Source organism: Plectropomus leopardus, chromosome 14 (assembly GCF_008729295.1).
Source record: "Plectropomus leopardus isolate mb chromosome 14, YSFRI_Pleo_2.0, whole genome shotgun sequence".
NCBI classification, from domain to species: Eukaryota; Metazoa; Chordata; class Actinopteri; order Perciformes; family Serranidae; genus Plectropomus; species Plectropomus leopardus.
The window spans coordinates 19,774,448-19,802,154 of NC_056476.1; the positions used below are offsets into that span (position 1 = coordinate 19,774,448).

Consider the following 27,707-nt stretch of genomic DNA (forward strand, 5'->3'; position numbering starts at 1 on the left):
AAAGGGCAGCAGGACTGCGCGTGCCGGAGTGAAGCTGTTTGTTACTGTCCCGCCAAAGTGCGTGGTCATTTTGGGATGTAGTTGTAGGTATCCTGTGGTGCCTTCAAGGCTCAGGTTTAATCATCGTGAATCTTACATTTAGAGTCCTCTCTTCTCTGCTGTCTGAATGGATTCTTCCTGTCTCTCGCTGTGAGATGGACATCCATGTGCGCTCTCTTAATTGTTTAGCAGGTAATCGTGTCTCACAGCTGATTGTGCTTATGTACAATTAACTTCATTTTAAATACTGTTTGCACACTCATAAAAGCCAAGTGTTTTTTAAAGGCTGCCTCATTATCTCATCAGCCCACTGTCATTCTCTACTGCTGCTCACTTAAAGGGCTTTCACTGACCACAAACTCATGTGTGTGTGCGTGTGTGTGTGTGTGTCAGACTCTACATGGCTCCATGACACAGAGTGCCCCCGGGAGATGCTTAAATGTTTTGCCCTTACAAACAGCTTCACAAGGACACAGTGATGAGAGGACTCCGACTTTATTTTCACAACTTTCATGATATAGTTCCGAAGCTTTCGGTGTGCGCCGCTTGTTTTAAAAACTCTGCAGATATTGAGGTGATTTTTCTCCCGCTGCAGGTTGAAGGAAGCTCAAGAAAACATCAAGAAGATCACAGCGGAGAAGAGAGTCGAAACCAAGAAGATCAATGCCAACAGTCTGGTAAGCGCTGATCCGCAGACAGCTGGTTTCCTGAAAGCTGCTCTTTCTTGTGTCCTCGCTGAAATCAATACTCTGAATCTTTCCGCCAACAGAAAGAGAGGTTGCGGCAGAAGGAAGCCAGCGTGTCTTCCAGCTGAGCGAAATGACGCAGCTGAAGAAGAAATGAGAAGTGTGTGGAGGAGACCGCGGAGCTGACAGTGCGCAGGCCTCATCTCTCCTGCGTTTTAACACCTGCCTCAACAACTGCCCTCTGCGCCCCGTACGGACACAACAAAACCGGACTCTCACTACTCCCACTGCCGTTTCTCTGCCCTACTAACACCCACCCATTCACACTTTCCCCTCCACCACCCTCATGTCGAGCCTCTTATGTCTGCCGTACAGATCGAGGATGCATGGCTGACACAGTCGAAGTGATGAGAGTCTCAGAGGCCAAAGGTTGATCTCATTCATCCAGCAGGGCGCGACCTCTGAGTGCCCAGCTTGTGAAAGGTCTCAAGGGGTCAGTGAGATTCACAACATCCAAGAGGTTCCTTCTGAATCCAAAAGAGCCGAGAAACCATTCCTTTCTGAACTGTAGCAGACTAATAAAGCTCCTGCATATTCACAGTTTGATGACGTTGCCGATATGTGAACAGAGCCGGCTGCCTGAAGAGGAAAATCCCTGTTGACAAAACAGATCTCTCTCTCTCTCCCTCTCCCTCTCTGGAAGCAGTAAAAACAAAAAAAGCTGTTCTTTGCTGTAGCGAATAGCTTTTCATTCACCACGGCTCATTAAAAGTCTTGTAAATATGTCTCATTGTAGAATTGGCGGGGACGGTGCAGCGTCAAGGAGTGTGATAAATGATCTGCACTGGGCTTCAGATTAAGACAGGTTGGGTTTAAGATGTGTACTTGTGGAGGTTTGACTGTATTGTGTAGCACTGCACCAGACTGACCTCTCCTGGGTGACGGCCAGAGAAGAGCAGAACCCCCCCCCCACACACACACACACACACACACACACACACACACATATAAAACAACAGAAGAATACAACAAAATTTTGGCCGTGCACCCATTCAAATATTTAGATCAAATACACATTATGCAAAACTGTAAATCCGTCACTGAGTGCTGCGCGTCACATTGTGTCCAGCACACCTTTAAGCACTTTACTGCTTGCAGAAGCTGTATGTTGTAGCTCGCTATAAGCCCCGTTATGCTAATTGCGTACATTTTCCCAAAATGGCTTGCACCGTTTTTTGTTGCACCTCTCTTCCTATGCAAGGTTGTTTTTTTTCTTAGATTTATAGACTGTATTGCTTCATGATGAAATCCTATTAGATTCTTGTTCTTTTTTAAGAAAGTATATCAAAGTGTATGTTTTATTTTGGTAAATGTAAAATGTAACCACGCTTCTGTCTAAGTCAAGAAAAGTCTATTTATGTAAAAAAAAAAAAAAGATTTATTTTCTGCCAACAAACATTAGCTTGATCCCCCTTGAGGACGTATTTTTATGAGTTGCAATTGACTGAGAGAGTTCCTGAGAGGTCAGTCAGATGAAAGATATATTTTCACATGAATATTATTTGTATGTTGTGGCCACTGATTTATGTACGCGATGATACGTGGAATTTAAGGAATTTGAATGCCTTTTCTGTTTCATTTCGGAGAGATGAGGGTTGTATTTTAGAGAACATTGAAGCATATCACCTGAAGCCATGTGAGTTGTTATACCTCAGACTTCCATTATCAGAGTATCTGTAAAACTGCACCTTGAATTACTTTTTTTTTTACCCTCCAAAGTCTTTCACGTGTGCCATTTATTTTGTAAAAAAAAAAAAAAAAAAAGGATATTTCATAAACTGCTATGTTTTACTTGAGAGGGTTTGAAAAGCAAAAAAAAAGAGCTGATACTGACCAAGGAACTGCTGTAGCCTCGACTCTCTGTATGTCGGTTCATGTAACCTTCAGTAGCTCTCGTATAGGTGCTCTGTAATTTTATGGAATTGTTTTAAATTTCAAGAATAAACTACTGGATGCCCAACAAACTGGACCAATAAGTCTGAATTGTCTTCTGTCAACACTTGTTGCCTTGTTAGGCCGGCTGTTAGAAACACTGAGCAAATGTGATATTTATGCAAGAAACCTGAGTCATCAAACAAGATTTGATGACTCATAATTCAGTTGTTGTGAGTCAGAATCAAGACTCATTTTTAGACATTACAACTTGTTACTGGAAGTTCCTTTTGTTCTTGTTTTCCAGTGAGGAATGTGCCGTGTCACTTGAACTTTGTTTAAAGAGCACTCAGATTTTAGGACATTTAACAAGATGAACATTTCAGTGTTTTAGCCCCTTTTTTTGCATCATTAAATTACTAGTCGTCATTCTGTGCTTTACAATGGAAATTTAGGACCTTGTTTTTATATTGACAAATATCTAAAAAAAAAAACTAAACTAAATCCAAAAGTTCAAATTTTGACTGTTATCACCTCTGATTGTAGTTTTGCGCCTGTTTGCAATTTTCAGCTAATTATTTTGTAAGTCTCTTTGTTTTGTTCTGTTCAAACACCAAAATATTCCTACAGATTGTGGCTGAGAACATTAATATTATAATGGCAGCGGTGGACAGTAACTAAGTACATTTACTCAAGAACTATAATAAATAAAATTTAGCATTACCAGTACTCAAATATTGTGCTTTTTAATCAAATACAGTTATCTGATCATTTTAGTTACTAGTTACTGTGGAGATTCAGGGTAAAAAATGCACAATATGATCAATAAAATAATTATGATGAAAAGCTATTGATTAAATTAAAAAATAGAAAAGAAAATAAATTATAAAAAGAAACGAAAATGAGCTTCAGCTTTACCAACTGCAATATTTAAGTGATGGACATATAGGTGCATTAATAATTAATCCAGTAATATAATATTTATGATAACAGATATTACTCTGAAATGGAGAATTCTGCGTGATGTATAAGTATTTTGAGTATATTTTGATGCTAATACCTTTGTACTTTTTCCTAAATACACATTTGAGTGCAAGACATTTACTTGTACAAAGTACTTTTACACCGTGGCAGAGCTTCATTTCTCCACCACTGTATTGGGGTGATATTTATTATGGATGGCTGGGATATAATGCCTTTTTTTAAAAAAAAAAAAAAAAAAAAAGAAAAAAAAAATCCCCAACGTTTGCTTCGCGTTTATTTACTGGACGAATCCCTCATCATTTGCATATGAACGCCGCGTCCATCTTTATCAGTCCTCCGATAGATTTACGAGCCATGCGACAAAATATATCGAAGTTAAATGACACCATTTGACAAGATAATTGGAACAGTTAACTGCACCTTTAAACATAAAACTGAATCATTTTACGGTGACAAACTCTGAGTCTGAGTGCGAATCTCTGCAAGAATATGCGGCTCCACGCAGGAGGAGCGCAGCAGATGATGAGTGCACGTTACAGCCATTTCTAACCAGCACTTATAATTTCCCATTTTTGGAGGATCACTTGAATGCATCACCTGAGTGGCGTCAGGATCCGCTCATTAAAGGCACGTGTGTGAAAATAGTCAAAGGGGAAGATGCCAAAGAGGATGCAATCTTCAAACGCCGTGTTTTTTTGGTTAAAGCTCAGTTTTTATTGTTTGATAGATTCTTTTTTTTTTTCGCCCCATTGATTTGAACTTTGTTTCGGAAAGGCTTGTTTATTTTGGAAGAATATTTGTTTAAAGTTTTTTGACAACTGCTGCAAATCAGTGGACGCCAGAAGAATCCAGGATCATCAAACAAACACAGTGAGTACAACCAAATACAGCCAGTTGGTCAAATCTACTGCTCTGTAAAATCTGACAGGGTGATATTACTTTAAAAAGTCTTAATGTTTGTTAACTTTAGGTCTAATTTTTTAAGTTTACATGAATGCAGTTATATGTACTTGATTTTGTGAAGTTGTTGCAGCTTAAAAATGACAAGTTTAATTAAAATCAATCTAAGTTTTAGCAACTTCAGTAAACCATGATGTGTACTGTCCTATATATCTATATTCTGCTTGTTGAACACTACTCAATTATATTTGTATTTTCTTAAAAAAAAAAATGCTGTTAGAACTGGCACATCTCGTAACGTCATCATTGGCATAATACTCCCTGTCATGATCAAGGTAAATCAGTCTAACTTGGTTTACTGAAGTTACTAACACTTGGCATTTGTAAGTTGCAAAAACTTCACAAAATTACGTAAAAAAGCAACATTTTAAGTGAATTTGACAGTTAAATGTAAAGTAAACATACATTCAGATTAATAGTTATATTTACTTAACTGGTTCAAAGGCAATCGGTTTCCAAAATTATTTAAAGTATGATCAACTTGTCAGATTTTACAGTGTGCGGCGTCTTTGGGTGGCTGTTTCCAGCATAATTTAACATTTTATCAAACACACATTCTAAATCTGCATCAGGTGTAAAGTAACAGATGATATGCACAATATTCCGACATTTGTTTATTTCATGTTTTCATGGATAATTTAATCAAAAGTGATAAACAAACCGGTTACATCAAAGATGGCTTTACATTTGAGAACTATTTAATCTCGATACTGTGTAAATCCACGCTGTACATGTTCCGCTTTAAAGACGCCTAATGGCTCTACAACTGGGCGTCCAACTTACCAAAAACAAAACAAAACAAAAAACTTTACTGATGATCTTCGAAATTTACAGAGAGATTCTTGAAATGTCGAAATAAAATTTTCCATTTACAAATATCACCGCTCATCCATCAAATTCCACACAGTGGAAACATCCAGTTAAAGAAACATAAATGCACAAGAAAAAAACACACACAAAAAAAAAATAGACAGGAATGTTCTCCTGTCGTAACAAGCGTTTTGATTTATTAAATAAACCGGGGTTATGCAGTCCTCTCGCTGTGAGGAAGCCGTGCGTAAAACGTGCCAATTCCAAGTTCCCGTGCAGTGATGCTTGTTTTCAAACTTGGCAAACTGGTGAGAAGTCAAATGTTCGTTGCTGTCGGTTTATAAGTTGCATGTCCATATTTTTTCACACACTGTGCAAGAAGAGAATCAATACATGTAAGAAGCTTCACGGACGCTTCCTCCTGGACGGGGACAGGCACGTGTTCTTGGTTGTGTGGCAGCCTTTTAGTATTTTAAATCCTGTCCGCGATGAATATGAGAAACACGCACATTTCTTTAGTCCAGGTCTATGGATATACAGCGGCACTGTTTGACGCGCTGGATGCGTTTCTTCTTGGTGGGTGGCTGCTGGTCCGGACAGTTCAAAGTGAAAGTCATGGTGGTAAAACGCTTCGGCTTGCAAAACGAACAGGACTGGAAAGCACCCTCCTCTCTGCGGATGTGCCGGGGGATGTAGAAGGAGTTGCACTGTCCGTAACAGAAGCGGTTGATGATGGTGCGGCTGACGCAGCCTTCCTCGTGGATGGTCTGCTTGAGGGGCTGCGTCTTGCACCAGTCCCGTTTCAAATACTGGCGCTCCGTCACATGTAAAGCTTCCTGGCTGGACTCCAGCACCTCGTCAGCCGGTGAGGATGAGCCCTGTCTCTGGCGGGAGCCGGAGCCCGCCTGCGGAGGCTGCGGTTGCTGCTCCGATTCGTTTGGGTTGTTTTTGTCAGGATGAGGAATGGCGCCTTGTGAACCTCGGTTTCTTTTGGAATCCACGGAAGAGGATAGCAAGCCCATGATGAAAACCATACTGCAGAAGATACGCGTTGAGTTGGCCATCCTTGGGGAGAAGAAGAAAATAATTCATAACATAAAGCGTTTCAACTCCGGACGGGTTACGCACAGCTGTCAAAGCTTTTACGCTGCGTAAAAACGCACAGATACAGCTTGCCTTTATTTGGAAAACGCATGCAACACATGCACTGTTGCGCAAAACCAATATAATTGTGTGGTTTACTTAACTCAGTTTTAATATCCATGTGAGAAATATAATGTCCTTGTACTTTATGAGGCTGTAATTTATCTGTAATGCAACGGAATATCACCAGATTTAGCCAACGCAAAAGCATAAACTTTATGTTTAATAAACCATCTCCGTATCCACACATGCGCACCACTGGGCGACAAGCATCCAGTCTTGTAATTTTTATAAGCCATAAACCAAATAATGCTGAAAATATAAGAGTCAGAAGACGATCTGCATGGATGTTATTGTCACAAACTGTCCAAATTCCCTCACCTGTCCGAGCCTCCACTGCTCCAAGTGCGATGATCTGATCCTCTCCGGCACCTTTCGATGTGATAGGCACCTACTGCTGTCGACTGTACACTGGCTGTGGGGCTGTGGATGGGTGGGAGACTATCCGCTCCATAGACAGGGGCCAGGGGGTTTAATACAAATTGCTCCAGCGCCGGACTGTCTCCCTTTTAAATGTCTGCCAGCTGAGATGTGCACAACAGTTCCCTCTCCATTATTGGCTAAGCACGACGTAGAGAAAATCAAAACTATCCGCCCCCTCAACACTTCCCTGAACCCACTTGAAGAAAACAGACAACCGAGGAACAGCGAGGGCAGGAGAGGAGGAGGAGGAAGAGGAGGGGGACGAGCCGAGAGCGGACAGGCCTGAAGTTTATGCGCACATGGAAAAAGTAAAACTGTTGATTTTTTGTTTATTTTTTTTTAATCAGAAGGAACATGATGATAATACTGCGCTTTATAACAGTTTTTCAAACTGAAAGGAAGCGTTCATAGTCCTCTGGTAAATTATGAATATTCAGTGTCAGGATTCAGTCATTTAGAAAGGTCGACTATCACATTACAGCACCTGTGAGTCCTCAGCATGGGCTGTAAACTCATTATAGAAAACATATCAAAACACCTAAAAAAAACCATATTATTCCTTGCATGATATATCTAAAAAAAGGACATTTTCTAAGAAACAGAGGGAATTTCAGAGTATGCTATACTGAACATACAGCATTGCTTGCTCCATTGGATAATCATAGCCTGTTCATTATTGTGCATGTCCCCCATGTATGTTTATTTCCACATGCCCAAAACAGGCTACTATGCAGATAAATTATCAGTAATTATCAATCTTTATGGTCCACACATCTTAGTGAAAGTCTTACATCAGCCCAGTGGTAAAATTAATTAAAGTTTATATCTAAGTACTTCTTTTTAAAGCAGCATCTTTAATAGACAGTTTATAAAATGTAACTTATAGCTTTTTTTTCTTAATCATTAACTAATGCTTTACATAATTTTATCCATTATTAAGACCAATTGTTGGGTTGCCTGGTTGGGAAGTATCCCTCTGGTTGATGTTAATCTTTTTTTTTTTTTTTGATAAAATGCATTTATGAATATAGACAATCTTTTAATAAATGCTTGCAGTAATAAGCCAAAAGATTGGAGACAAGATGTTAATAAGATGTTGATTAGTTTAATTTGGTCCAGAGTGTCTGCAGGTTTTTCCAAAGGTTAATGGTCCATTAGTGTTCACTTGACATGAAATAAATCAAGTGTCCTGCTGAAGAAGGATGAATACCACCTATGGTTTTTTTTTGTTTTTTTTTTCAAAATCTTGTAACTCAAAAGTGATGACTTTAAGGCTCATAACTTCTGTATAAAACAGTAAATGAGTTAACTGTAAAAAGTCACATCTTCAGCCCTTATATTATTGAAAATGCAACTCAGCACCCACACTGTTGTTGGTTATCTGTTACTGGATTATGCATATACATTTTGATATATTTTGAGATTTTGCATGCCATTTCAGAGAGGTGAAAACTCATCTGCTGAACACATGGCCTCAGCCCAACCACCGAGTCTGCAATATTAATATATCATATTACGTGAAGAATCAGACCAGTAAAAACAGAATGTTTGCTACTGTCTCTACAGTGACGTTATTATTAATACCAATAAGCTGCCGCAGTACCAGAAGATTTGAACGCAGCTTTTTGTCCAAGTCCGATCTATCCTCCTGCACATCATAAGCACTCGAGCCTCCCAATGGGCTGCGGAGAATAAATCTCAAGGAATGATTTTGACCTTCAAACTTTGACTGTCTACTCTTCAGATTCTTTACAGGGTAAAAAAAAAAGAAAAAAAAAAAGGAAAAACTACCCAGGCCATCCACCTCTTTCATGTCAACATAAGTCAGTGAGCTAGATCCATACAGCCTTTTAGCAGAAGTTGGGAGTTTCAGATACTGGATTTTACACTAAGCTTTTTTTTTTTTTTTAATTTTCTGAGGAAATCTCCAGAGATTCAAATCATATCTTTTAAAATGAACCAGAACAACTCTGTTCAAAGAAATGCTGCAAACAACTAGAAGTGCATTATGTCAGGATTAAGTTGCAACTGGTCCGTCTGGGGTTTAACGGCGTAAATGCCTCAACCATATCAACATGTTTCACACAAACTGTCGCCCAAGTAGTATTCGAGCAGTGGTTGTACGACTCCCCCTTGTGGCTCAGACAGGTGCTAACTATTCATGAAAACCAGAAAAATTCAACTACGGAGAAAGGTATAGGTGTATGTTTGATTTTATTTGTCTGGAGCAGTTCACACGGCAAAGCATTTTACTGGTTGATGGTTTTGAAATGAATGGACTACTATAGACAGATAATTTGATCAATACTGCTCGGCTTATTTTTTTTTCCATAAAATACAACAAAGGTGCATTTCTTTCTGTCTCTGTTCCTGTTGAAACAGGAAGAAAAAAATATTCTGTAATGAACAAACAGCTTTAACTTCAGTAAACAGCTTTTTTTTTTCAATCTACCTAAAGATTAGATATAAAATGCATAAATAAAAGCATAAGACTTGATCTAAACATTTCCAGTCATACCATCAATCACATCACATAATTTGGCCTGCACACTACAGTCTAACCTCATCACCCTGTAGGCTGGTGTGTGTTGATATTTAAACTGTTTTACTGGAGTAAAACAAACATAAGGCATATGAACACCTCCCATTAAGGCCCTAAAACAACACAGCCAGCACCTACTGTAGCTAAAAAAAAATAAATTAAAACCCCTGAAAATATGGATAATATAAGACAGAATGTTTAATGTCAAGTCGTCCTACCAGACAGAGACCTGCACAGTGAGGAGGAAACATAAAAGGCAAAAATATTTGAAGCTATAAATCTACTGGCTTGGTGGCAGACAGCAGTCGCACTTGGTTGAGGGGGTTTCTGGGTGAACCTCTGTAATGGTTCATGTCTTTCTCTGCTACCTGCTGCACAACACGCTTCTGAACTCCTGATGGATCAGGGACAGAAGAGTCCACTTTGGTCTTTGGTTGGACCTTGTTGGTCACGTCACCCAGAGCGCAGGGTTTTCGAGCCAAGGTGCTCGGCTTTTTGGGTGGCACTGGAGGGGGTATCTTTTTGGGACAAACACTGTTGGACGGTTTTGGCTCTCCCTGGTGCAGCTGGAGCTGCGGGTGAGGGGAGAGGCCGCTCTCCAGGCTCACTGCCTTCACCACCGGACCGCTCCCGGTGATGCTAGTGGGTCTCCTGCTCTCTCCCAGTAGAGAGTTCATTCTGCGGACGGTCTGACGCACGGGGGTGCGCTGGAACTTGAGCGGTGATCTGACGTGTTTGGCGTTGGAACCCTTTGGAGAATGAAGGGTGAGCTTATTGAAGTGATGAATGTGGTCCACCACACGACGCTTTTCAATCTCCAGGCTGCATGGTTGCTGGTTTTGGATTTGGGTACCGCTCTCTAGGGAAGATTCACTTTCATCATGTACCACGCTGACTTTAGTACCAGTCTTAAAAGGTGTTCTAAGCTCATCTCTGAGTTCACAGCCCAGCTTGTACGGAGTGGACTGCAGGCCAGAGGAGACACCCAGTTTAAAGTGAGCAGGACTCTGGATGTCCAGAGCTTCAATCAGCCTGCTGCAGTTCACCGGCTCCACCTCCCCTTCACTTTCTCCCACAGTGGAGGCGTTGTGGCTGCGGATGGGAGCAGCACAGAGAGAACCTTCATCAGCCTGTACTGCTGGAGTACAATATTCACCAGACTCAAAAACTACACTGTCAATATGCAAAGGCGATAAGGCTGCAATTTCAATCTGGCCAAATGTAATGTTCTGTTCATGAGCCAGAGGGCTCTGCTGAGCTGGCAAGCTGTCGGCCTCTGTGTCCATACACAGGACTTTGACTGTCGGAGTCTCTGGTGGAGGAACTAGGATGATGTCTGGTGGGTTTTCATTTGTGCCTGCAGAGTTGCAAGTGTCCTGTATGACAGCCTGGAGGTCACTGCCAGACTCTGTGAAGGCCTTCTTTATTTTCAGCAGGGTGGGACCAGTTTGGTTCTGAGCTTCAGTGACACAGCCCTCGCTCTCTAGACTCTCAGCGCTGGAAGCACAACACAGCTTCTTGGGAAAGCTGGCCGCCGCTGGCGGCTTTGAAATGACGATGGCTGGCTCAGACACGCAGTTGCTCTTAAGGCACATGCTCATGGGGGTGTCTGTGAAAGATCCTCTGCTGAAAGCCTGAGCTCCCACAGGCGTCTCCCCACTCCAAGAGGTCCGGTGTGCAGTCGAGTCACATTGTGGGGTCAACAAGTTGTCTTCAGACTTGCTGATGTATTTGGAGCCTGTAAAACAAAGTGGGATATATATATTTAGCAGGTATTACAACTCCAAAAGACTACTGGGATAATCAGATTTTTTTATTAGCCGTTTGTCTCATTTAAACTCACTTTTAGGTTCTGCTTTTCTAGTCAAAACCGCTGGACTGAACTCTGTCTCTTTGGTGAAACGGAAACTTGTGGTGCTCTCCTGAGTGGCGAGTCGCCAGCCAATGGACTCAGATCCCTTTATCACCAGCATGAAATGAGAAATGAAAGATGGGAGAAGTGTCAGGGTAGAGGAAGCTTTAGTGTTATTATTTTTGTTATAAAGGACCCCAAAGGTGTTCCCCAAAATGTAACATTAGTATGTTACATTTTGTTAATATACTTTTGTTAAATGTTCCAATATGTTAATGTGATTGTTGTGGTTAGTTCTTCAGAGGATGATTAAAGTCACTCAGAAGAAACACAGTTTGGATGCGATCAACTTTTTATTAAGTCATTAATATACATATTACTGTAGAGCAGTAGAAAGTTATGCACTGTAAACCTCAAACAACTCACCCAATGTACCCCAAAACAGGTTACAATATATTGTATGTATATACTATAGTATATAACAACATTCTTTAACCTGAGTGCTTACAGGACCTGTATGTAAGATTTAGAAGGATTGAGTGGAATAAAGCAGTGAGGATCGCAGATTCCAACCAGATTCACCTGGAGAGATTTCTTTCAGTGTTCACGTTTAATGTTTTTCGGGAGGTTTTTTTTTTTTTTTGGACTAGAGGCCGAATTATCGGCAGAGTTCTCTTTCCCTCCAGAACAAACAGACTAGTGATTTAAGCCAGAAAAAACACAGAATCAGTTTTACATTACAAATCAGTGTTTTTCAGACACTGATTATCGCAGCTGGATTTCTTATTACTGTGGCCGTCGCAAAAACACAAATGGCCCTACCTGGAGCCAGTATTTTGTTTGTCTGTTCAGGGCTATTGTAGAAGCATGGAGGTGAAACTTGGCGATCTCCTAAGGACCTGCTCCTTGTGTAGATATATAAACGGCTCATTTTAGGGTATCGAAAACTTGATGGTTCTTATTTTCAGGTGATTATACACTAAAGAAAATATACTTATAATCCATTTCTGCCCCCTAAATCCTACACACTGGACCTTAAACATAGTAAATCACAGGACATGTCCTATGGTTTTGCACCATACATGTATAAACACAATTTATTTTGTATTACAAATGTGAAAAAAACAATCCACATTCTTTTTTTTTAATAAAAAACTGTGCATGCATCATTTTAAATGTTAGCTACTGAAAGTAAACTTAGAGTGTTACACAATATGAAAGTGCTAATGTGCAACAAATAACCCCAACAAAAACCCCATGTGCAAATGTTACTTGGTTTTAATACAGTTAATTGCAGCATACGCCTGAATGCAACTGATTTTTTTTATAGCCTATCTGTTAACCAGACGAGTGGAATGTGAAGTCTGTCAGACAACCACACTTACAGCTTCCTTGCTGCTCTTCCCCAGGCTAAAACGCATGCGCAGAGATTTGCGTGGTGCTTCTTTTTTGCCGACTTTAGGAGAAAAGCAGCCGGCTCTTCCAGATTCGACTCTGAAAATGATATACATTAAAGCAATTATCAGCAAAGGATAGGCTATGAGGCCCATGTAGCACTGAGATTAATGTTTTACAAATCCTTATCTCTCTTTGAATTAATCTTTTAAACACAAGCAAGCAGAACATGACTATTTCTTAATACTTCTGAGAATCTTTTACTGCACTGTAAGTGTAATTTCTTAGTGGCAGCCTTTCTGTCTTATCTCCCTAACAGATAATCTACTTTTTTAAAGTGAAGGACAACAGCAGGACAAAAAAGTGTGTACCTGTTAACAGCGTTTCTGTGGCTAAGACGCCGGCTCTTCCTCCTCGAAGAGACAGCTGACTGCCTTCTAGACTTCCCTGCCGATGACATGGTATTTTGGGAGGAGTCCAAGACCCCTGAAGCGCTGTAAGCTACAATAGACAAGAAAGGTGATAAACATGGACACTTAAACACATGCTTTACAGTAGATGCAGAGGAATGGTTGATTCCCATTTGACCAAACAATCAATACCTGATCCAGGAGTGGAGGTCCCGCTGAACAAAGTACTGGGAAGTAACTCAATCCCAAGCGTCTTTTTGACAGATCTACGTTTCTTGTTTGAGAATCCAAAAGAGTGACCGGATTCCAGAGGAAGTTTTCGCTTTGAGGTTGGAGTTGCGATCACAGGAGTGGCAGAGGAAAAGACTGGCAAAATCACAAAAGAATTAATATCTTCAAATGGAAAGGATTTGCTGTTTTATGTTTGAAAACATTCCAGAGATGATTCTGAGCCAAAGCAGTGAGAGGAATTAGCAGTCGTGATTGAAATTTGTGGCAGATGATCCATGCAGAGAAGAGGCAGACAGGCAAAGAAAACGAAAGCCAATGAGGACATTTGAACCCAGGCATAATTTCACATTCTTATGACTTAATAATCATCACCAAGGCAAATTGTGAAACAATTCTACTTAAAGCGGGGCAGAAGATTAAACATGAAGAAAAACAGTTTGATATCTGTGTGAAAAACACAAAGCTTGCGATTTCAAGTGCACAGCAGATGGATTACGGATTACATTTACTTCAATATCATCATGCTATGACAGGCAACATTATCTCGTCTGATAACAGTACATACCAAGACTGTCTGACTGGGTGGCATTTGTTGGTGTTCTATTAGTTTTTATCTTATTCAGTGCACCATTGACCATCTCTGAAATATGAGACAAACCGAACCAAACAGTATTTACCGACTGCACTACTGGAATTTATCTGGCCATTTCCGAGATCTCATTTAAATCTTTGCATCATGGAGCTTTCACCAAACAAACACATTTCTGATGTCTTACCTCCGAAGCTGCGTCTTTGTCTCTTCTTCATCCCTGAGTTTAAGTCCAGCTCCTCAAGTCCCTCGTGAGTAGGGGACAGAGCCCCCGCCTCACAGCCCATCATGGCTGGAACTTTATCTTGAAGAAACTGTGGTAACACACCTGCGACACACAGACACAGCAAAATAATTAGTGCTAAAAAGCTACAGAATGGACCAAAACATAGATGATCTGCAGGTCAGAAGCCTCATATGGTACCAAAGTTGTGGGCGTTCTCTATGTAGCAGTGCACTATGGCTGCCTGTAGCTTGAGGCGTTTCTCTGTGTTGGCGTTCATCTTCTCTGTACAGTCTCCAGTGTGAAGGATGTTGGGAGCCAAGATTACAGACAAGTTACTGCTGTCCATCTTATTCTCTGCACTCCTGTGATAAAGCAGAGAAAAAACACAGTAATGTATATATGAAGACAAAGCTAAAATGGTATGGGGTGTGTGTGTGTGTGTGTTAATATAACAAAGGCACCTCTTAGACACATTGTGGAGGAAGTCAAAAAAGTAGCGCAGGACGCTAAGGTTTTTGTCAGGTAATACACAAGACAGCAGCATGGTGGCAGAGGTCCTGTCCTCTTCTGTGGCGAGCTGCTGGGCCTTCAGAAAGGCCTCCTGCAGCTCTGAGGGTAGCACGGGCTCCGGCAGCTCCCTGAAGAACTGCTTCAGCAGACCGGCCACGTCACAGGGAAGCGCAGTGGACAGGCACTCCTCACCCGCATCCAATTTCGCCTGGACAGACAGAACGCACTCTGAAAAAATGTTCTGTTGTGTTAGACCCTTCTCAGGGTCAAGATCCCTCAGTGAATGCAAGGTCAATTTAAGCCATCACTCACCCTGAGTGCTTTCAGGCGGACAACAGACCCTGATTTTCTGAACAGGCCCTCTGTGTCAACATGTGCCAGCAGTATCATGCATGCGTCGACCAGGAAGCTAAAGAGAGTGAAATGTCATTAGTATAAATACACTAAATGGGACAGGTGATAACTTGCTGACTGTGAGTTCAAGTAGAAGTAAATACACATGCCAACTTGCCTTGGCACGCTCCCACATTCCATATTGTAGTATGGTAAGCTCTCCAGGGATACTCCGAAAACCTTGTTCTGGGGGAACAAACAATTAAAAAAAAAAAAAGGACATTAAAAGGTTAAAATTTAAACATAAAGGCTAATGAGAAAAGGGCAAATCAGTTGATAATTCACTGTAATGACCTTTCAGCATATTACATCCCTCATGTACAACCCTGATTCCCAAAAAGTTGGGATCCTTTGTCAAATCTAATGCAGTGATTTGCAAATACGTTTAGACATATTCAATTGAATACAGTAAAAAGACAAGATTTTTAATGTTCAAACTGAAAAACTATATTGTTTTGTAAATATACACTCACTCTAAAGTTAATGCCTGCACCGTGTTCCCAAAAAATTGGGACAGAGGCATGTTTATCACTCTGTTACATAACCTTATTTTTTTTTAACAGGACCCCTTTAGCATTTGGGAACAGTGGACGATAACTGTTTGAGTTTTGAAAGTTTTCCTTCTCAAAAATCAAAAGCAGGCTTCCTAAAATCTCTCAGATTTAAAAACTGCATGGAAGAACTGTGCAAAAACCCGTGTGAACACTTTGAGAAATTAGCTCTTTAAACAGGAAGCATCATGAAGCTGCAAACAAAGGCTTCAAGGTTCAAGGAAACGATGATGAAAGCTACAATGGTCCCTTTGTGTTGATTTTTTTACCTTAATGATATGGTTCTATCCTGTGTTTTTCACTTTAGGAGAATAACTTCATTTTAGTACCTGATTTATTTCATATAGTCTGAGCTAAGGTTTGTGGTACATTTTCAATAACCACATGAAAGGCTTTCCCTGTAAATGCAGAAGTTCAATGTTCGTTTGAAAAGTCAGTCTTTTGCAACAAGTCTTGTGACTCCTGTCCGCCAATTACAAGTAGGCTTAAGTACACAGGAAACAAACAGGGCTTTCAAACGTTATTAAATTAACTGCCATTAAACTGAATATGGCATATCCTGTACAGGTGTAACTGTAAGTTACTACAATACCTATAATAAAAGTTTCTATTGCCAAATGTCCAAAAATGTCATACCAATGTCTCATAAAGATTTATAAGGACACATTGCCCTTTTGTGCCTTGTTAGATTTGGCTTTCTATGGCCGTTTTAGAAATTTATGGTGTGAATAATCACGAGAACAGACAAACAAAGCATCTGTGGTGACTGACATGGGTGACAACGGCCTGTGAACAAACGGGTCTCGTCAGTGGGGGCATGCTTTCAGAAATATGCTAATTTGATTCAACTGCCTAAACAATAGTGAGTCCAAGGCTGATACTGTGAACTTGTTGATTCTTGTCCTCCATGAGAGATCGTGGAGGTGCAGATTTCAGAGTCACTGCAAATGAAGCACAAGTTAAATTGCGCTGCAGATTGTAAATCAATTGTCTTTAAACTTACCGAGCTGCTGGTTGCTGACTTAAAGCTGGCTGCTTTGTTTTTGTTCCAGTTCTTTGTCTTTATCCCATATGCTGCGCGGAGCTGTTGCACAGCCACAAGACGCATCACGTTTTTCTCCAAGACTTTCATTTTACACGTCTATCTTGTGCTTTCAAATAAACATCAACAAGTCATTCACTCTCTTCTCACAGCAGGCTGACATCCGCAGTTATATCAACTCTGTCCTCCTGAGCAAAGTCTTCTTAAATGTATAACTTTCTCCAAACCTAAGTCATCCTCACGTGGATATTAACTGCTCACGAGGCGCTTAATCCCCACAACCGTTTACCCACTGTAACCTCAAGAGTGAGAACTACAAAGTTACACAGTCCCAAAGAGATGTGAACGACTTGACTAACTTCATATTACGGACCGCCTGTAGCTAGCTTCGTGCTCCGGTTGCAACGCAGTTAGCTCGCTAACGTTAGCCAGCTACGTGTGCAAGTCACATTAGCTCACGAGCAAGCCCCATACGAAAAAAAAAAGCTCCTCTGTGTCACACGACTTATCTTTTACGCTTCCTCTTCTCAAATACTGGACTGTGTAAATTATATCGATTTAATTCGTTAGCTGGCTAACAGCATTGCGCTGTAGTTTGCTCGTCAGGTCGGTTGCCAGGCTGTGTGTTTCCGCAGAGCATTCAAACAGCGGCGCTCCCTGAGCTCTGCGCTGTGATTGGCTGGTAACGAAAAACAGTGTCGGTGGCGTCTGTTTTAATGACCAGAGCAGCTTCACTGGGCGGGGTGGTTTCTGTTCCGCCACAGAAACGCACAAGTAGACGTTTCTTTTTAACCGGTCGACTCAGTGATTAAAAACTAGCCGCACAGTTAAAATGAGGGAAAAAAGCACAACTGTACTGCACATATTCTGATCATAATAGATACATTATAGCTGAAAAACATCCATATTTGACTAGGTACTATTTATAAGATGTTTTTGTGCACTATGTACCCAATTTGAAAACAATATTCGGCATGTTTAATGAGATCACTTAAAAGAATGAAAAATGTAAGATATGAGACTATACTTATCAAAATAAGGTCGTGGCTGTGGTAAGACTTAATATATTTTTTTTATATCATAACCCTCTCCAGGACTACAAATATTTTTTCAGAGGCCTCCCTAAGTTACTGGAGGAAAAAGCATAAATAACTATATTTTACAGTTTATGGCTTTAAATATCTGCGATTTTTGAGATTTTAAAAGAAAACTTACAGGTTTTGGGACCCTGGGGGCATTCAAAATATACACAAAATATAACAATTTCAAGTTAAATGTTATGCCCCCAGGGCAAACAAAACAAACAAAAAACAAACAATACTCCCTCCTCAGAGCTTAATTATTTGGAGTTTGCATCACTCCCTTCCCTCTCATAAGTAATGAACAGTCCGTAATCAAGGCCTATCCTCATAGATATGACAAGAAATTAAATGTTGTAATGGTTTGTTATGCTAAAAGCTGTCAGGCAACATTCTTGATTACAAAGTTTTGTATTGCATAAGAATTTAAACCCAAAGCAACCACTAGGTGGCAGCGTCACCCCCATCTTTCAGCCATCGAATGTCAAAATGGGTTTCAGCAAACTCTTTTACCATTCGCTTGTTGGATTATGTTAAGCAGATATGGATTGTCATGTCACACAGTCTGAGCTGTGTGCAGGGATCTCACAGCATATCCATAATGAAAGGGTCACTCATAATTTTTCCATTTGCATTGCTGGAATAAAGCACATCACAGGAGATACTCTCACAAGGGCTTGTCTTTATTACAATAGAACATACACATTTATATACAGGAGACAATAACGTACGAATGCATGGACGGAAGGAGGTTGGTTGTGTTCAGAAGCATTTCCTGTGGACAATGGAGGGGCCGGCCTCATCGTACTCCTGCTTGCTGATCCACATCTGCTGGAAGGTGGACAGGGAAGCCAGGATGGATCCGCCAATCCAGACGGAGTACTTCCTCTCAGGTGGAGCGATGATCTACGCAAGGAGCAAACACAATTTATTGAGTGCTAAATCAGATTGTTAATGAACTTAATGACTTAAAGCCTTTGCAGTGCTCTCACCTTAATCTTCATGGTGCTGGGGGCCAGAGCTGTAATCTCCTTCTGCATACGGTCAGCAATACCAGGGTACATGGTGGTACCACCAGACAGCACATTGTTGGCATACAGGTCCTTACGGATGTCAATATCACATTTCATGATGCTGTTGTAGGCAGTCTCATGGATACCAGCAGACTCCATACCTAGTAGAGGACAAGCAAAACAAATGAGTTTTGCCCGAGACAGTGTACTCAGATGTATCAAAAAACAAATGCAACCTATTACTCACCAATGAAAGAGGGCTGGAAGAGGGTCTCTGGGCAACGGAAACGCTCGTTACCAATGGTGATGACCTGACCGTCGGGAAGCTCATAGCTCTTCTCCAGGGAGGAGGAGGAGGCAGCGGTGGCCATCTCATTTTCAAAGTCAAGAGCAACGTAGCACAGCTTTTCCTTGATGTCACGCACAATCTCACGCTCAGCTATGGAGCAGAAAGTTTGTGTATTGAGAAACAAAACTTGTATGTCTCTTATTCAGCGAATTAACCATGATGACATCGACCTACCAGTTGTGACAAAGGAATAGCCACGCTCAGTCAGGATCTTCATCAGGTAGTCAGTCAAGTCACGACCAGCCAGATCCAGACGCATGATGGCATGGGGCAGAGCGTAACCCTCATAGATGGGGACATTGTGGGTCACACCATCACCAGAGTCCAGCACGATACCTTTAGCAAGCAAAAAAGGACCACAGTGGGTCAGCTATTCATGCCTGTGAAGGTCTGACCTCTTCAAGTATGTCATAAACTAAGCAATGCTGTTGACATCACATGGCAAACACCCTGCTGGAGAGGGATTAACACCTCCCCTTGACAATGAGACAGGAATCTATCTGGATGATCACCTCGTGAGTGTAAATGTTCAACACTTTCTCCCTTGCCACACAGTTTGCAAGAAAGTTTCAATGTACTGACCGGTGGTACGACCAGAAGCGTACAGGGACAGGACAGCCTGGATGGCCACGTACATGGCGGGAACGTTGAAGGTCTCAAACATGATCTGCAAGAAAAAGCAAGCAGAACTTGAAAGGTTTGTCGTAATTCAAATACAAATAAAGCTAAAGTGGAGAATAGTGATTAGTAAGTACCTGGGTCATCTTCTCCCTGTTGGCTTTGGGGTTCAGGGGGGCCTCAGTGAGCAGGGTGGGGTGCTCCTCAGGGGCCACACGCAGCTCATTGTAAAAGGTGTGGTGCCAGATCTGACAGGACAGAGAAATAACAGCTGATGTCTTAAACAACTCGACTGAATAAACAACAACCGTGTTCTCTAAAAATAAGCTTTTACGACAGTGGCAGGCTGTGAATTCTCAAGGAATCAAAAGGTCAGCTGTTGTGAATGTTGTAAATGAGTCGCACTGTCAACACACACCTTCTCCATATCATCCCAGTTGGTGATGATGCCATGCTCAATAGGGTACTTCAGGGTCAGGATACCCCTCTTGCTCTGGGCCTCATCACCTACGTAGCTGTCCTTCTGACCCATACCCACCATCACACCCTGAGGAAAGAAGCACAAGAGGAACATAAGACATTGGAAGACGTTACTTTTACTTGATGGATTCTTTATTTAGAAGACTTTTCTTTTAGCGTACCTGGTGGCGGGGCCTTCCAACAATGGAGGGGAAGACAGCACGGGGAGCGTCATCTCCGGCAAATCCAGCCTTGACCAAGCCAGAGCCGTTGTCACACACAAGGGCGGTAGTCTCGTCGTCGTCACACATGATTAAGCTTTACTGGGGTGGTCTAAAATTTGTGGGGTGGGGTAGAAACACAAACAGGGTTAAGAATGGGTGTTATGAACAGCTGTCTAAACTGAATACATAGCACAAAGGCCTGTTATAATTAGACAATCACAGACACTTTATCACTGGAGCGGCTAAAGATGTGATGAAGTGACTAGACCTTACACTCATATAATTAATATATGTATTAACTGGGATCCAAAGCGTCTCTGAAGACCTGCCAACACTCGGTCATAGTTGCTCTAAAGTTATTATCACCTCCAAACACTGATACAAAACACCTCAATGGGTACTATTTATAGAAAGCCAATTAGACATGCCTTTGGATGCTATTTTGGTCCTAGCTTTGTTGTAGGACTACTGATACCATATCACTACAGCTGTGATTGTTCCTGGGACATCTCAGAGCTGCTGAGGTAGCACCAAAAAGGGGCATAACAGAGAGACCTGGGATCTATTTTAAGCTCAGCACCCACACTGTGCTTAACAGGGTGAAACAAGTGACACACGGATCTCCTGCTATTTCAGGTCTGGGAGAGCTTGTCTGAGAGCCAGGCAAGCACCCATCTGTCTGCTCACTGTGACACTTTTGTTTTACTACATGGCTCCATGACCCAGCTGCTTATTAGCTTCATTCATTTGTAAGTAATACTCCTGTAAAATACTATATGCTTTGTCACTGAAACTTTCCAAAGCATGGAGTTTCACCTCAACTAACAACTTATAATAATGTTAAATTCAACACCCAGTCAGCCTGGTTCACCAGTAACTCCACTTTTAACTGTACTCAACATGTTCAGTAATTACAACATGTGAAAACAAGCAGTTAGCTGAAGTTACATCATTAATTAATTAATCCATTCATTCCAGTGTCATAATCTCAATGTGCAACTGATAGACTTTGTGACACTCGTCACACAAGTTACACAGACATCCACAGCAAATCAGAGAAACAAGTTGTGTAAAATAATAATCTAATAATCTCATGTAAGACAATAATCTGCTACGGTGATTCACATCTTAATATTTATGTTTTAACTGTACATAGTCCCTTTTAAATAAATGAATAAATCAAATTAATGTACTCACCAAGGTGCACTGGTAGGCGGATGCTTCCACTGGGACAAAAGCTGAGGGTGAGGAGAGCCCCTTAAATAAGACCCAGACCGGGTCTGGGGACCAGGGGCGGGGCCGGGGGTTCACACAAGTCCAAATAAGAGCTGGCAGCAAAAAAGTCAACAAGCCACAGGAAATTTTACATACATGGAGGGGACCTCTCTACAGTGAAGTCACTTGAATAGTACAGTTTTAATGAAATGTTGGCACACAACAAAAAGTTTTGAAGTTATCAGAATATTATTGTATTTATTGTATTATTAAATGCAAGAGAACAACATTAACGTTCATACAATTTATTTGCTGAAAGGAACGTAATGCATAATCTGGATTACTAAAATGAAAGTTTGTCTCATGAATTTTATAAAATATGTAGCTTTCTGCATGAAGGCAGTGCATGTTTGAATGTGTGTGTTGCACATAATTTCTTTAAAGCTCTGCAATCATGAATCAAAATAATGTGAATGCAATGCAATCAGAGTTGTAAAATTCTGAATTTATATTTTTACTCTGATGTATAATACACAACTCTGCACATGTCATATCTCTTAAGAGCTTTTTTCTATACTCAGAAGGCCCACTCTGATGACCCAGTCAGGACAGCGCCGCTGCTGTCTTGTTAAGGAGATGAAAACATTGCATATGTCTGTGAACCATGCTGCTGGTATGTTCACTGAGCCTCCTGAACAGCGTGGAACAGCTGATGGTAACGCCAGCAGGGCTCTGCGTGGGATCTGGCTGTCTGAGTGGCCTGTCGGTGTCAGTGCTCCCAGCTGATTGGCTCAGCTGTCTCCTTTTATGGTGAGCAACTGAGTCATTAATGAGTGGCCACTGAGGGTCTCGAGGCGCGAGTCTGCAAAGAGGAGGTCCATATATGTGCCACCCACTTTTCCATATATTTTCTTTGATGCACAGTGTACCTTATGTGGTAATACTCTCATCTGTGCAGGAATGATACACACATCTGACAGATTATTTGTTGATACATAACATTATTTCCAAAGAAAACAGCATATATGGTCAGGACTCAGGGGGAACCATGCATGTATTTGTAATGACAAGAGCAATTTATTGATTCAGGTCTTCAGGTGAGGAATGACTCAGATGTAAAAGAGCTGTGTATAATATGTGAGGTTATATCAGAGCTGGAGGCATGTGAGAGTGTTCCTCTGCTGCAGGCTGCCCCACCAGATACAGCCTCCTATATTTAGCTGTTTCCTCTCTATCTCAACAGATAGGAGCTGGATGCAGCTGAAGCATCTCAGAGTTATTTGCATGCCAAACATTGCATTACTTTCATAGATTGGATTAATATTAATTTGGTACATGAATAAAGGAGACATGATTCATGGTCAGGATTTTCTACCTGGCAACAGTGAGAAACAGTGTTCGCTCCTCAGTCTGAGGTTTGTACAAAAGAAATGTAAAATATATATATATAGAGATTTTTTTTTGCAAATGCCTCATACAGTATTATAGAGAACAGTTTTAACCCTTTGTAACCTGAGCAAATTGGCTTGATCTCTTTAAAAAACATGGGACAAGAGTTTTACAAGAAAATGACCTAACATTTAGCAAAATAAGAAAAATGTAAAAAAAAAAAAAAAAAAAGAAGTTTTTTTTTTTAAAAAAATAAATAAGTAGGTGAAATGCTTGATGAATAATATTGATAATAATTATCATAAATATATTATCATAAATATATTTTTCTTTACATTTTTTCCTTTTTTTCAATTACTGTCATCTGTCAACAATTTTTCGCTCTCCTTTTTTTAAAAAATATTTTTTTCAGACGTTTCTTTTCCTAATTTCTTGCGATTTGCTGGATGTCAGGTTGCTCAGTGCCTTTTAGCAATGTTTTTGAAAGAAATTAAATCAATTTGATTTGGTTTGAAAGGTTTAAATGCATGTAGAGGACACCTGAACACAGCCCAAGAAAAGTGATGTCATTCCAGGTTTCAAAGTATTAGGTCAGTTTCGTAGCTTAAAGGAGCCTCAACAGGATACATTCATCACAGAGAGCAGTGTTTCAAACTTGAAGTGTGGGGTTTAAAGAGATGTGGCTTTAGGCAGAGAAGGAGGTGGATGCAATGTTTTAGGTATAAAGATCAGCATATCTCAGTCTCTGCTGCATTCATTTTGACCATTCTTCATTTGAAGTCTTTTTGTTATAAGTAATTTTATAGAAGCATGGTAAATCGCTGCTGTACCTCTTTTAGGAAATAGAGTGGTTTGATTTAAAAAAAATCCCAGTTCTAAATCCACTTATGTAATCATAATTGCTACTCATCTTTTTCTGTATAGACTATATCATTTAATATTACAACATGTCTTCAGATCGCCATTAGTGAAATTTCTTCTTTATCTTGACCTTTGGCCCATCCACTCTGGTACACTCCTGCCCATCTTATCTTGAGATTAAGTTCAGTGATGTAATGTGAATCAGTACATTTTCTCAAGAACATTATTAAATACTTGTTTTTCAATATCATAGTATAGGACTCCTCTGGGTCTATGGCCTACCCTGGGGCAGCTGAGAGTGGACGTTAATCATCCCAGGAAGACCCAAAGTGGACTACGGTGCCACTGGCACCAAGCACTCTCTGATGACCCCCTAACCAACCCATTCATCCACCCAAAGCCTCAACACCCCCATCTTCACACCAGCCTGAAGGATGAGCACAAGCCCTGGCACAATCAGCACAGACGACGTTGTTACCATCTGCTCCTTCACTGCTGATGGGTTTGCATACACACAGACAACAGACCAAAAGCTACCACCAGCTGCTTGCATCTGTGCTCAGAAATCAAGAAAAGACAGACGGCTCAGGCTGAATGAAAAAAAAAGAGAAGTGTCAAATGTTTAAAGTATTTATTTTGTTACATTAAACACAGTATATTAGTGCATACTGGGGATATACTGTTTTTCTCCTGAATAGCACAATGCAAGACACCATTTCTAAACATTTTAGAAACAACATAATCTTTTCTATACTTAAATTAACTTCAAACCATTTCAGCTTGAATGTATGACTGACCATGACACCATAACAAATCAGACTGCATTTCCAATCTGCCACAAAATGTATTCCCCCTCTATAATGCAGACATTACCCATCAAGAAGTATTTTATTTTCTGTATGATTCATGCATAATACCCTTGGTGACTATGGAGAAGTGTATTATTTCCCAGCAAAAGGTATAGGGAGATATACTTTCTTTCAGACTGCATGTTCAGCCAAGTAATTTATCTTATGTATACCACTTGCACTTATTTTTAACACATTAATACAAGAAAGTATTCATAATTTTAAAACAATTAAATATTACTTTCCTGTTAAAATGGCATTGTGTTCGGCAAAGAGCGCATTATGGCTCGTTTAGGACTCGAAATTGAATGTTCAGGACTTGGGATTTGTCAGCCTGGACTTGGCTTGACTTCCCTGTCTTGACCTGGGACTTGTATTAGCACTTGTGACTTGCAAAACAATGACTTGCACCCACCTCTGTTGTAGTCTTCTCTGTACATTCCGTTCCCAGCAGACCCAGTTCAGGGTCATTACTGCCCTCTAGAGGATGTTTACAGGACAACAACGTGATGACGTTTCACCTGCGACGCCGCTTGCGACAGCCATGCGCCACTTGGCAGCCTTGTTGTATACGCCTGCTGTCGGCTGTGTGATAAGATAGCAACTGCGAAGCTAAAAGCTGTGAGGTGAATTTCTACTAAAGTTTGGAGTTAGCAAAGTGACGGAGGAGCGGAGGGAGGCGGTGAGTGCAGCGGCGAGCTGAGCGGAGCCTCTTCCTCCTCCTCAGAGACGGCTGTGAGAGTGTGACAGGACAGGAAGACTGCCATGTAGCCGAGGCAGAAGAATGAGCTTTCAGCAAACTCCAGCAGAGGAGGGGACAGACGACCACACGGTCCAGCAGGAAAATGAGCTGGAGGCTCTCGCGTCTATCTTTGGAGATGACTTCCAGGATCTGCGGAACAAGGATCCGTGGAAGGTAGCTGGAGCTGTTAGCAGAATGCATAGCCTCTGGTGATGTGTAAAAGTTGACACATTAGCCTGTTGCTGTTATCTGTAGTGATCCATCATCATCATCATCATCATCCCTCCAGTTAAGATTCATTGTCTATTTTCAGGTGAAAAGGCCTCCAGAGGTGCACCTCTGCCTGCGGCCCAACGGACTGAACAATAGACAGGAATGCTACGTGACAGTAGACCTGCAGGTCAGATGTCCGCCCACATATCCAGACGCGTGAGTACTGACCCCTGACCTTTGCCATGTATTTACCATTACCATTATTCCCACTGCACTGCAAGGTGTCCAGACACAGGGTGAGCAGCTGCAACAAAAAGTGAGGGAAGTCTCTTTCACCGTGTTACTCATGTCTCTAAATGATGTCCTCGTGTGTCTCTTGTAATGTAGAAACTGAGTCTAGCACACTTATTCATCGTCTGTCCACACTGAGACATTCTGGAGACTACTGGTCAGAGAAACTCGTGTTCAGGATGCCTATATCTTACTCTCTAAACAACTTCACCTTTATTTATTGTAAACATTAACATTACTCTTGGCAAGTTCTTTTTTAGTAAGATGAGATGCCACAGAAGAAAACAACACTCACTCGCATCTTTCTTCTGAAAAAATTGGGAAACAAAAAAGTTATTAAAGCAAAGGATTTTATCTGAATGTGGGATCATCACTTGTGACTTATGACACAGCAGTTAGATTGTATCACCTCTCTCACTGTGTTTTCAGCATCGTCAACTCTGTATATTTCGAGACTATCTGTTCCTTCCAGTGCCCACCAGGTACTGCATGTCTGATATTGGTCAAGTTAGAAAACATAGTTGCGAAAACAGCTTTTAATTTGTAAAATATTACAGATTTGACTCAGAGTTATTCATTTGTTTAGGATCTTTATATTTGACCCATAGAAATGAGCACATGAATAAACACATGCAGTACAGCTTTAAGGAAAAAGGACCTAAAAGCACAGTCACAACTAAATGACCACTGACCAGGGTTCAAAAGTCATTGAATCCATCAATCTAAAAATAAGGCCTTTTGGCATTAAAATGTTATAAATCAATTTTTCAAATATCTTAAAAATGCTCAGACATTAGAGATGGGATTTTTATGAATCTTTTTTTTCTGATTTTGTATTTTGCAAAAGATCAAAATAATGGATAACATAAAAATAAGAAGAATTTACTGATTAACTCTTGCAATAACATCATCAAAGATACACATTTCATATTACAATAAATGAAAAATAAAATAAAAATCCCCCTGACCTTAAGTAATTGATGTTGGTACATGTCTGTTTTTCCTTCGATATTGGCTTCATCTTACATTTCATTTCACTTGGCATGAAACATTTTTTAAAAGTCTTAAATCCCACTTCCCTTAAAGCTGTATTAACCCTGATTGGCATTGTTCACTAACTCATATGAAAACCAAAATTCGTCTTGTCCGCATTAGCCCACATGATTAGTAGTAAATGAGAAAGAAATGTGTATTTTTCTACAGGCCAAACTGTGGCTTTTTTACATTCCAGGACATTGTCCCAACGTTCCTGATGGTAATCCAGGCACAATCAGAACAAAGATCCACTGTTGGGTTGTCAGTGTCATTTCAGTGTTTACTAATGACAGGTCTACTGGGCAGTAGATCCATATTATACTGACATTGTGATGAGACTGAATATTGTCCTGGATTTTGGATAATAACATTGTGAGTGTTGTCTTTTCCGGGTTTTAAAGGCTGCATTACAGTAAAGTAATGTAATTTTACAAGACCATTCCACCAGTCATTGAAAACCTTTTACATACACTACATTTTCAGGCCTGGAAAAGTCATTGAATTAGTAGAAGCCAGTTAAAGTTTTGGAAAAGTCATGGAATTTTGTTGTGTCTCATGAAATTGTTACAGTTATCTTGTGTGGATAACCTTCA

The 27,707-nt window shown here is 40.7% G+C and overlaps 5 protein-coding genes across 7 annotated transcripts in view; 2 read left to right on the forward strand and 3 right to left on the reverse strand.

The window, feature by feature from the left end:
* LOC121953414 (formin-1-like) overlaps positions 1–2,754 on the forward strand; it is a 66,367-nt gene extending 63,613 nt beyond the window's left edge. For all 3 annotated transcript variants that reach the window (XM_042500492.1, XM_042500490.1, XM_042500491.1), the window contains 2 exons: positions 635–716; positions 809–2,754. In XM_042500492.1, coding sequence (XP_042356426.1) covers positions 635–716; positions 809–853 — 127 coding nt within the window. In that variant the 3' untranslated portion in view covers positions 854–2,754. The remainder of the gene's footprint in view (positions 1–634; positions 717–808) is intronic.
* A 2,448-nt stretch (positions 2,755–5,202) lies between these two features.
* grem1b (gremlin 1b) lies at positions 5,203–7,168 on the reverse strand. The gene is made up of 2 exons (XM_042500957.1): positions 6,936–7,168; positions 5,203–6,476 (listed from the first exon to the last, which is right to left on the reverse strand). The coding sequence occupies exon 2, from the start codon at positions 6,473–6,475 to the stop codon at positions 5,927–5,929; it is 549 nt and encodes a 182-aa protein (XP_042356891.1). The 5' UTR covers position 6,476; positions 6,936–7,168; the 3' UTR covers positions 5,203–5,926.
* Positions 7,169–9,234: 2,066 nt separating this feature from the next.
* Positions 9,235–17,429, reverse strand: arhgap11a (Rho GTPase activating protein 11A). The gene is made up of 11 exons (XM_042500954.1): positions 16,740–17,429; positions 15,304–15,371; positions 15,105–15,201; positions 14,744–15,000; positions 14,481–14,644; positions 14,244–14,384; positions 13,429–13,602; positions 13,198–13,327; positions 12,817–12,925; positions 11,423–11,537; positions 9,235–11,317 (listed from the first exon to the last, which is right to left on the reverse strand). Exons 1-11 carry the CDS (start codon positions 16,866–16,868, stop codon positions 9,852–9,854), a joined length of 2,850 nt encoding a protein of 949 aa, XP_042356888.1. The 5' UTR covers positions 16,869–17,429; the 3' UTR covers positions 9,235–9,851.
* A 1,090-nt stretch (positions 17,430–18,519) lies between these two features.
* On the reverse strand, positions 18,520–21,823 carry LOC121953743 (actin, alpha cardiac muscle). Its single transcript, XM_042500955.1, has 9 exons — positions 21,718–21,823; positions 20,479–20,629; positions 20,256–20,384; positions 19,975–20,085; positions 19,802–19,886; positions 19,394–19,555; positions 19,118–19,309; positions 18,850–19,031; positions 18,520–18,763 (listed from the first exon to the last, which is right to left on the reverse strand). The coding sequence occupies exons 2-9, from the start codon at positions 20,605–20,607 to the stop codon at positions 18,620–18,622; spliced, it is 1,134 nt and encodes a 377-aa protein (XP_042356889.1). The 5' UTR covers positions 20,608–20,629; positions 21,718–21,823; the 3' UTR covers positions 18,520–18,619.
* A 3,531-nt stretch (positions 21,824–25,354) lies between these two features.
* The window catches only part of eif2ak4 (eukaryotic translation initiation factor 2 alpha kinase 4), a 30,059-nt gene continuing 27,706 nt past the window's right edge, over positions 25,355–27,707 (forward strand). Inside the window, exons 1-2 of the mRNA XM_042500953.1 lie at positions 25,355–25,749; positions 25,889–26,004. Of these exons, the coding sequence (XP_042356887.1) occupies positions 25,618–25,749; positions 25,889–26,004 (248 nt within the window). The 5' untranslated portion in view covers positions 25,355–25,617. The remainder of the gene's footprint in view (positions 25,750–25,888; positions 26,005–27,707) is intronic.

Bases quoted from the DNA above. Each gene is read 5' to 3' on its own strand.
- LOC121953743 (XM_042500955.1), bottom strand. From the start codon at position 20,607: ATGTGTGACGACGACGAGACTACCGCCCTTGTGTGTGACAACGGCTCT. The intron at 20,385-20,478 runs GTACGCTAAAAG...TTCTTTCCTCAG, and splicing joins TTGGAAGGCCCCGCCACCAG to GGTGTGATGGTGGGTATGGG. The intron at 18,764-18,849 runs GTGAGAGCACTG...CTCCTTGCGTAG, and splicing joins CCAGCACCATGAAGATTAAG to ATCATCGCTCCACCTGAGAG.
- arhgap11a (XM_042500954.1), bottom strand. From the start codon at position 16,868: ATGAAAGTCTTGGAGAAAAACGTGATGCGTCTTGTGGCTGTGCAACAG. The intron at 11,538-12,816 runs GTAAGTGTGGTT...CTGGTGATAAAG, and splicing joins GGAAGAGCAGCAAGGAAGCT to GGATCTGAGTCCATTGGCTG. The intron at 11,318-11,422 runs GTGAGTTTAAAT...TTTGTTTTACAG, and splicing joins TAGAAAAGCAGAACCTAAAA to GCTCCAAATACATCAGCAAG.
- grem1b (XM_042500957.1), bottom strand. From the start codon at position 6,475: ATGGCCAACTCAACGCGTATCTTCTGCAGTATGGTTTTCATCATGGGC.